The sequence below is a fragment of the Hemiscyllium ocellatum genome, chromosome 12 (assembly GCF_020745735.1).
Source record: "Hemiscyllium ocellatum isolate sHemOce1 chromosome 12, sHemOce1.pat.X.cur, whole genome shotgun sequence".
NCBI classification, from domain to species: domain Eukaryota; kingdom Metazoa; phylum Chordata; class Chondrichthyes; order Orectolobiformes; family Hemiscylliidae; genus Hemiscyllium; species Hemiscyllium ocellatum.
In genome coordinates this window covers 8,193,803-8,203,666 of record NC_083412.1, presented here as the reverse complement: position 1 = coordinate 8,203,666, position 9,864 = coordinate 8,193,803, and the positions used below count along the sequence as shown (strand labels likewise).

At 43.7% G+C, this 9,864-nt stretch overlaps 1 protein-coding gene across 3 annotated transcripts; it reads left to right on the top strand.

The window, feature by feature from the left end:
• The first annotated feature begins 2,135 nt into the window (after positions 1 to 2,135).
• Positions 2,136 to 8,509, top strand: rgcc (regulator of cell cycle). 3 transcript variants are annotated; one of them, XM_060832857.1, is made up of 5 exons: positions 2,136 to 2,225; positions 3,992 to 4,162; positions 5,662 to 5,733; positions 6,478 to 6,540; positions 7,582 to 8,509. In XM_060832857.1, the coding sequence occupies exons 1-5, from the start codon at positions 2,192 to 2,194 to the stop codon at positions 7,587 to 7,589; spliced, it is 348 nt and encodes a 115-aa protein (XP_060688840.1). In that variant the 5' UTR covers positions 2,136 to 2,191; the 3' UTR covers positions 7,590 to 8,509. The 3 variants fall into 3 exon arrangements, with proteins under 3 accessions (XP_060688840.1, XP_060688839.1, XP_060688841.1); XM_060832856.1 differs by having other exon boundaries at positions 6,475 to 6,540; XM_060832858.1 differs by having other exon boundaries at positions 2,145 to 2,235; positions 6,475 to 6,540.
• Positions 8,510 to 9,864: the final 1,355 nt, after the last annotated feature.

Below are 9,864 nucleotides of genomic sequence, written 5' to 3'. Positions count from 1 at the left end.
TAGGTTAGATGGGCTTCAGTTTGGTTTCACAGGTCGGTGCAACATTGAGGGCCAAAGGGCCTGTACTGCGCTGTAATGTTCTATGTTCTATTTTCTGTGTTCTAAACAAGAGAGGGAAAAATAGTTTTAATTTCTTCAAGACTCCAACAGCAATCGCTGAAATCTAAAACTTAGAAGTCCTGGTTCTGTGAACACTTGAACACACCCATTCAGGCTGCTTCTATTGTTCCAAATTTTTTTTTAAAACCCCATGGCCTCATAAAGTGTTTACTTTATTGGTTGTGCTAGACTGCTCAGCAGCTCTGCCTTAAAGTTTATTTTTTAAAAAAGGACAAAATACACCAATATACAGCATTGACACAAGTGTCACTAGGATAAAGTCCTAGAATTCCTTCTAAGTACTGTGGTATATATGTAAGCAGTTCAAGGAGGCAGCTCACCATCACCTCCTCCAGGTTAACTGAAATAACTGCACAGAGGGCTGGTATCCTGTCACCAAGGTCACCCTTTTTTTAACACGTGCACAATACATGAACTCTGACCAGCCAGCTCAGAGCCAGTCCCTAGAATGAGAAGACTCTGTAAATCTCCTGTTTATATTGGTCAGCTGAAGCTCCCCGATTGGCCCAGGATAACCACCCAAATCAGGGATCTCTTATTCAAGGAGATCCACCTTGCCCTTATTCCAGCCACTACATCAATAAATGCTGGGCGATGCCCACATCCCATGAACAAATCAATTAAAAACATTCATAATCCAGTTCAAGTTTATTGACTTTCATCTCCATGCCCAGTGCTACTATTGGTAGAGTATTGATCTAAAGACTCTGGTACTGGGTTCAAATCCTACAATGGCAGATGGTGGAATGTAGATTCAATTAAAAATTTGGAATGAAGAGTCTAATGATGACCATGAAACCAGTGTTAATTGTTGCAAACACCCATCTCATTTGCTAATGTCCTTCAGGGAGAAAATCTGCCATCGTCACCTTGTCTGGCCTAAACGTGACTCCAGACTCACAGCAAGGTGGTTGACACTTAATTGTCGTCTGGACGATCCAGCCAGTGATGCCTGTATCCTGTGAACCAACACATAAAAAAACACTCAAAGGTTGCTTTAAATCAGGATAGAGGTTACATTCTTAACCACTCCATGGTTTTATGTGGATTTGCCAGTTAATTAAATAAAAGTTTACAGCACTGAACCAGACCATTCAGACCAATCGGCCCAAGTTTGCCTGTCTGAGTCAAAATCGTAGAGTTATACAGCATCCCTTGGTCTAACCAGTCCATGGTTATTTTTAAATGTTGTAATTTTACCCGTACCCACCACTTTCTCTGGAAGTTCATTCCACACATGAATCATTCTTGTGTAAAAACATTGTCCCTCATGTCTTTTGTAAATGTTTCTAGTCTTGAAATTCTCACCCTAGGGAGAAGACACCTGCAATTCACCTTATCTATACCCCTCACGATGTTATAAACTTCTCTGAGGTCACCCCTCAACCTCCTCTGCTCCAGGGAAAAAAAGTCCCAGCCTATGGATGGTCAGCCATGATCATATTGAATGGTGGTGCAGGCTCGAAGGGCAGAATGGCCTATTCCTGCGCCTATTGTCTATGGCCTGGCAACATTCTGGCAAATCTCTTCTGAACCCTTTCCAGCTTAATAATATCCTTCCTATAACAGGGCGGCCAGAACTGGACGCAGGTGTCTCACCGCTCAGCGTGTCTATACTTTCCCTTTTTGCCACTCGTATTTTTTTTCTTATCAATGCAATGCACATCCCCGCCACCCTCTGGCTAAAAGACGGTTCTCTTGAAATCCCCAGTGGATTTGTTTCATATTTAGAGGTCCCTCCCACGTCGAAAGACATTTTCTCCATCTCTGTAATCGCAGAGAGTGGGCCAGGCTTCACTCAGCTGCAGAGAGAGAAGAGCTGTCCTGTTCAGTGTGTGTTCCTCCATGTGTGCAGTGTCGCTGTCCGATGTCAAACTGCAGAGAGGAAGACCCGGGAGCAGCAGCAGCAGGAGGAGGGAGTCCCCCGTTACATCACCGCTGAGGGATTCCCCCGGCTGACGTAGACAGGAGGCGGGGCTCTCTCCTATAAAAGGAAGCGTGGGGGGAAGAAACAAGAGGCTGTGACGGGAGAGTCGGCGCCGGAGTGTAGAGGTAGCTTACAACCACTGGGATGAAGTCGCATCAGGGCAGGAGGACAGTGGCATGTGAGTGAAGGTACCGAGCGCTAGAGGGATCTATCCCTCATACACACACACACACACACTCTCTCTCTCTCAGCCTGGGTCCAGCTGCTCCACAACCACCTGGAAATAACACAGGGCTGCAATCTCACTGGGAGGGGGAAAGTATAGACCCTTGAGCAAGAAGAGGAAGGAGAATCCCGTTTATACAAAAGACAGGTTTTGTGTGTGTGTGTGTGTGTGTGTGTGTGAGAGAGAGGATATTTCTGCTCACAGACAGCTGGCAGGTTAATGTGGGAAAGAAGAAGAGGGGAGATTTCTGTTTGTAGGCACAGTGTGGGAGAGGGAGATGAGGGAAGGGGATTCCTGTTTATAGCCCAGTGTGGCAGATACGAGAAAGTACGTTGGGCAAGTTCATGTTTGCAGGATCCTGAAAGGGCAGAGAGAACAACTTCCCTTTTGGGGGGGGGGGGGAGAGAGTGCGTTCGGTCCTGTTCTCAGCGAGGAGGCTAGTGCAGAGTTTGCGGCGCTGAATGAGTCCACTCGGCCCATCGCGACAGGCAGAAACATTAACGCGCGGGAGCGATCCCTCGTTGAGGCAGGCTTTTCGGAACCTTCTGTAACATTTTGCCTGTAACGAGAACCCTCTCTCAGAGAATCTGCTCAGCCCATCACCTGCGATTTCGAAATGGGTGCCCAGCTGTTTGGGGAGTGAAAGGATAGTAAGTCTAATATTTGAACTGCTCCCCTGGATGGCGAATTCGACGTGAAATGTTTCTCCATCCCTTTTCCCTAATAGGGAACTGCAGAATCTACTGTACTTGGCTTTACAGGATTTGGCTCATACTGGGTGACGTGAGGCTGCTGTTGTCTGAATGAGCCTTTCAGTGGACATCATGCTCTCTTGTGGGGTGTGGTCATTGCCAGTGAGGCGTCCACTTATTACTCATCCTGAATTGTGCTTGAACTGAGTGGCTTGTCCAGCTATTTCTGAGGGCAGTTAAGGCATGCTCCTGTGGGTATGGAGTCGCATGTGGGCCATGCTGGGCAATGACTGACAGACATTAGAATAGGAGCAGTTGAAAATGTGTTGCTGCTTAAAGCACAGCAGGTCAGGCAGCATCCAAGGAATAGGAAATTCGACGTTTCGGGCATAAGCCCTTCATCATTCCTGAAACGTCGAATTTCCTATTCCTTGGATGCTGCCTGACCTGCTGTGCTTTAACCAGCAACACATTTTCAACTGTGATCTCCAGCATCTGCAGACCTCACTTTTTACTCTTACATTAGAATAGGAGCAGGCCATTGACCCACTGAGTCCACACTGACCCTCTGAAGAGCATCCCAGACCCACCCCCAACCCTTATAATCCCACATTCCTATAGGGAATCCCCACCTAACCTGCACATGTTTGGACTGTGGGAGTATGCAGAGGAAACTCACTCAGACACCAGGAAAATGTGCAAACTCCACAGGCAGTCACCTGAGGGTAGAATTGAATCTGGGTCCCTGGTGCTGTGAGGCAGCAGTGCTAATCACTGAGCCACCATGCTGCCCACCTTACTAAAGGATGTTAGTGAACTAGATAGCTATTAACAATAGCTGACGATAGTTACTGTGGTTGCCATCACAGACCAATTTTATACTCCACACTTGCTCTTTTTTGAATATTAAAATGCAGCTGCTGTAGTGGATTTGAATCAGTGTTGCCACAGTTAGTCTAGACTCAAGTATTAACTAGTGTCAATTTCCACAATTTTATAACTTAACAAGTCTTGTTTCTGTTGCAGCACGGATGGAGGATGAAGATCTGAGTGCTGTCCTCTGTGAGTTCAATGCAGTCATCGAGGATTTTGCCTCCCCCATAGACAAGAGACATTTCCGATATGATGAACATTTAAGATGCATGAAGAGGCGCAACAGCACGAGCACAAGTGATGGTGGCATGAGTGACTCAGATAGTGAGTATTCAATACCAGGGAAGGTGTGGGCAAGAGTCCTTGATTGCTGGAGCAAAGCCAGAATGGAAATGCTCCACCTCTCCATTGCATTGTGTCTAATTAAATCATCTATTATCCAGAAGCTTGAAATATCCTATCTGACTCATTTCCCTTCCATGATGCCACTTTTCAGACTAATGGTATTCACAGTCAGAGGTTTACAGCATGGAAACAGGCCTTTTGGCCCAACTTTCCCATGCCATCCAGTTTTCACAAATAATCTAGTCCCATATGTCTGCATTTGGTGATATCCCTCCATACTTATCCGATCCATTACTTGCCTCCGCAGCTACCTCTGGTAGCCCATTCCAGACACTTTCCACTCTCTGTGGGGAAAAAAAATTGCTCCTCTGGACCTTGCAGTATCTCTCCCCTCTCTCCTATGTCCTCTAGTATTTGTCCCCACACTATGGGGAATATGTCACTATCTACTTTCTGTGTGCCTCGAAGCCTATGGAATCACCCATCCGTCTCTTACACTCCAGGGAAAGAAGTCCAGTCTCTCCTTCTAACTCAAACCTTCCAGTCCAGGTAGCATCCTAGTCAATCTTTTCTGCAACTTTTCTAGTTTAATAATAGATTTTCTATAGTCAAGTGACCAGAACTGTGTGGAGCACTCCAAATGAGTATCTTGTGTAGCTGCAGTGAGATGTCCCATCCTAGTCTTCTGGATGAAATAAAAACTGAAGTGTTGAAGTAGACTTAATGGGCCTAGTAGCATCTGTACAGACCAAGATCAAATTGACATTTTGACTTCATTATGGCTCTTCCTTAAACTGCTGCTCCTCATCCTGCTGGGTGAAGATGATGATGATGATCACATCTGTTTGTTTAAATGCCTCCATTCACAGATCCAAAAGTCCAATGTGGACTTGATTGGTTGAATAACCTGCTTCTTCACTGAAGAGATTTGAAAAATTTCCTAAATATTAATCCTAAATTTGGTTTGACCAGTTTAATACCCTCCATATCCAATTAATGTACTGGATATATTTTCCCCACTGCTTTGACTTGTATACCTGCTGTTAGATCTTTCTCTGACCTGCTTTTCAGAGCTGAAAGGTTCTTCCCAAATCAAACTGATCACCAGGCATAATCCCTGTGATTTTACCCTGTGTTTAAACTTCCTGTTCCTAAGTATCCCTGATTATTGCATCTCTAACTTGTACACTTTAATTCAATGTGATTTCTGTGTAGAATTGAATCAGGTTGTTCTGCATTGCCCTCTCTCCTACTCTATTATTTTCACTTGATTTGTGATTCTATCCTTCATGGTGTGAAATTATTCTATGCAGTGTACAAAATGCATGACCTTTTCTATCTAGGTGAGCAAGGTTGTGGCTTTTTGAACTTCTGAGGCAAGTGAACCAGCCTCTGCTTTTTCATGTTTGCATACTTTGTGTATGCTCCAGCGGAGTGGTTTTAATGTTAGTTCCTGTTCTTGTTTTTTAAAACGGCAGGTACAGACTCACTTCAGAGAGACAGCTTCAGCAACAAGAAGCTTAATAGTTGCTCACTTTCATCTCCTAAAGGTATTGTTGCTTTCTGTCATCTTATTTAGCTGATCGGCCTTCCTGTTCAAGCGTTGATTTCTGTAGCTTGTGCTGAGCCGTGTAAACCAGTAAAATGTGTTGGAAAAGCACAACATAAACTTGGTGAGGGGGTTATTTCATGGAGTTTGAGTGCCCAGTTAATGTTTGCTGCACCAAGTTAACTGTGCATGGATTTGGCTTTGGTGACTGGCATGTGGGCATCACTGGCACGACTGGTGTTGATTACCCATGCCTATTTTGAACTAATATCTTGCTCAGGCCACTTCAGAGGGCAGTTTAAAAGTTAGCCATATCTGGTGTGGAGTTGTGTATAGGCTAGACAGATGAGGATGGCAGATTTCTTTCTCTACAGGACATTAGTGAATTGGGTGGGTTTTTACTATGTTTTGTGGTCACCATACCAAGACTAGCTTTTAGTTTGAACCTTATTTGCTGCCTTTTGTAGGGTTTGAACCAACATCCCCAAAACACTAGCCCAGGCCTCCAAGTTGCTAGTGTTATTACCAATGCAGCACCATCTTCCCCCTGCAGTATACGCAAACCAATCCAGTTCTTTACAATAAGCTGCTGGCTATAATGGTGGTTTTTGAAAGGTTGTCAGTCCACCACCACTAGTCTGATTTTTAAAGCAAGTTATATAATCAGCAGCACTCCTTGCCAACTGGAAAAACAAATACTGTCAATCCCAATTTAACAAGCTTCAATCGATTCTGTTCTTAGCAGCAAAGCTTGGAGACACCAAGGAACTGGAAGACTTTATTGCTGATTTGGACAGAACTTTAAAAAGTGAGTATTTTTGTTTTATTTACCTCACTCATTTACATTGAGTGCTTGCAGTGTACTGATGAAGAGAGACCTTGATTGTGCAAAACATTTTCCCAGTTTCCAAATTGTGATAGCACCATAGGAATGGGAGGAGGCCATTCAGCCCATCAGTATGCCCTGCATTCAATACTGTTATGGCTGATCAAACCATCCAATGCCATTACTTTCCCATCTGCACAGTTGTGTCCATCTTGAGTAAAAATGCTTCACATTTCAGACCCAAAGATATACACTCTGCACAAATCTCTCCAGGTTAATTTTAAAATTTGCACCACATTAACTTCTGCAAAGTTCTTCCCATCCAATACCTACTGGAACTTGTACAATATATTTGTGAAATGGAATAGCATTCTGTTGTAGGTGGAGATTGTTACAGTATCGTGCTCAGATTATCCATTCATAGAATCCCTAGAGTGTGGAAGCAGGCCATTTGGCCCATCAAGTCCACATCAACCATCTGAGCATCTGACCCAGGTTGGCCCTTACCGCATCCCTACAGACTTGCATTTCCCATGGCTAATCCACCTAGCCTGCACACCCCTGGACACAATGGACAATTTAGCATGGCCAGTCAACTAACCTGTGCATCTTTGCACTGTGGGAGGGAACTGGAATAACAAGTGGAAACCCATGCAGACCCTGGGAGAATATGCAAACTTCAAACAGTTGCCTGGCATTGGAATTGAACCTCGGTCTGTGGTATTGAGGCAGCCATGTTAACCTGATTCTATTGTGCTGCTCCTACTGATGGGGGTGGGGAATGGGTGCTGAGTGGCACATGTTTGAGGCACTTCCTAGTGGAAAGCATATCTGTTTGGGTAATAAGACCAGTTTGCTAGGCTATAGAGATTTAACACTGCACTGATACCAGGTAGCAGCTACCAGAGGCATTGAAACAGCCGGAAGACATGTTAAAGTAAGGTTTGACTCATGGCTTCTCTCTGCAAATCAACAAATCTCTTTCTGAAACTGAACTTCTTTCTGCATCACATTAATTTACAGGTATGTAAGAACAGCAACAAAGCCTACACCCTGGTCCTGGAAAACCACAGAAAATACTCCAAGAATATGTCACCTTTACTAATGGCTGTATTTTTAAGTTGGTAAAAACAATGACTGCAGATGTGAGAAACCAGATTCTGGATTAGTGGTGCTGGAAGAGCACAGCAGTTCAGGCAGCATCCAGGGAATTTAAAAATCGATGTTTCAGGCAAAAGCCCTTCATTAGGAATACAGGATGAAGGGCTTTTGCCCAAAATGTCAATTTTACTGCTCCTCTGATGCTGCCTGAACTGCTGTGCTCTTCCGGCACCACTAATCCAGAATGTATTTTTAAGTTGTCTTGGAGCAGGTCACTCAATCAGTAAATACATTTCAGAGCAACTTCTGTTTCAATATTTTTTAATATTTGCATGCTTTATATTTTACTGAAAGAGTTTAGAATCCATTTTTCTAGTGTAGAAGTACTATGATGGGTGTCCCCATGGTGGTTGGCAGAGGAAGGCCATAGGTTTGAGAGCAGTGGCAAGTAGATTTAGCCATGGTTTGGGAGACAAGGCTGTGGCACGAGGGAGAAAGGTTCTGGTTTTGGGCACTGCTGCAGTCTTACAGGACAGTAAATCTAGGTATTTGAAGGAGCAGGACTGCTTTCATTATTAAATTAGTCAGCATCAGGTTTGTCCTTGCTCTATGTAAGCACATGGCCTGTCCATCATATTAAATGAACTGGTTTCTCGGCTGATGTTCCAGCAGCACATTAAGTAAATTTTGAAAAGCTGTCTTTTTTTATAAAAGTCATAAATGACGAAATGTTGTGGCAAGTGATTGTTTCACATTGAAATATATTAACTTGTAAAATGAAACATTTACTGCATTTAGGAGTCTTTGTATGTGTACATAAACTAGACAGTACATACAGTGCAAACTGTTGCAAAATGAAATATATTGTTTACCAATTTTCATCAGCATTGCATTTTGCACATTGACTTCCTGTACTTGAACATTTAAATAAATGTTTTGGTTTGAAAATGTTTTTGTTTCTTCTTGGAAATGTAACAGGCATGAGAGTGTGTGTGTTTATCAGGTTTGATCTGTGGTTAAACTGCATGTCAAGTATCCGATTCTTGTGGCACTAAAACAGGGATCTCCAATCTGCCAACACCATCAAGTGTTACTGCCTTGAGCTATTTTCAATTCTTTAAAGCTGCATTGTTTAAGTTCCTTCAAGCTGAAGAAATTCCGAGTATCAGATATGACTGCCCGTCTTCTGCTGTAAAGGGCAGAATGATGTATGGGTTAGATAATCACTTCATTGAAACTATATTTTTAGACAAATATCAGATTGCTGCCAAGAGATCTTTTTGACTGAGCTGGGATTAGAAGCATATTTGCTGTTTTGTTTTTTTTTACACTTGAAACCACTTTTTGGACTGCTGCCTAGATGTTTGGGTGTCTCTTACTGACATAAGACATGTATTTACTATATTGTTGTTCACAGCCACAGTCCCCCAAAATCACTTACAACTGGTTGAAATGCCTCAAACACTGATTTCTGTAATATAGGAAAGGAGGCAGTTCCCCTCAATAACAAGTACACCATTTTTGAATACTGTTGATGGCGAGGGGGTGGGGCAAGGGTTACCAGAGGTAAGCCATGGACTACAGGTCTCTGGCAGTCTGTCCCTGCTGCTCAGAAGGGAAGGGGGAGAAGAGCAGAGCATTCGTCATTGGGGACTTCATAAATAGGAGGTTCTGTGGGAATGAGACTGACAGTTGGTGTTGCCTTCCAGGTGCTGGGGTTGTGATCCCTTGGGATTCAAGGGGAAGCAGCCCCAAGTCATAGGCCGCGTAAGGACTAACAACATAGGCATGGGGGTTCAAGGTAGAAATCTGGGAACTAGGGTGGAAGCTCAGCTAGAGCAAGTTATCTGGTTTGTTGCCTGTGCTATATGCTGGTAAGGAATAGGAGAACACAGATGGTGCAGGAGGGAGTGTTTCCAATACCTGGATAATTTAGGGTTCCTTCAGGAGGTGAACCTCTACAAACAAGATGGTCTAGAGCTGAGCAAGTGGTACAAATATCCGGGGGGGGGGGGAGGAAAGGGGGTATTTTTTAAAGCTCTGGAGAGTTTAAAACTAATTCAGCACTCGGGTGTTTTCCTACTTTTCCTGGTGGTGGAAATTGAATAAAGATTTGTACACCTTATCTCTCTCTAAAAAAAAGAGAAAAAAAAAATATAACCAGGAGATGCCCTTTGATGTGAAGGGCACTGCTTGTCACTGGCC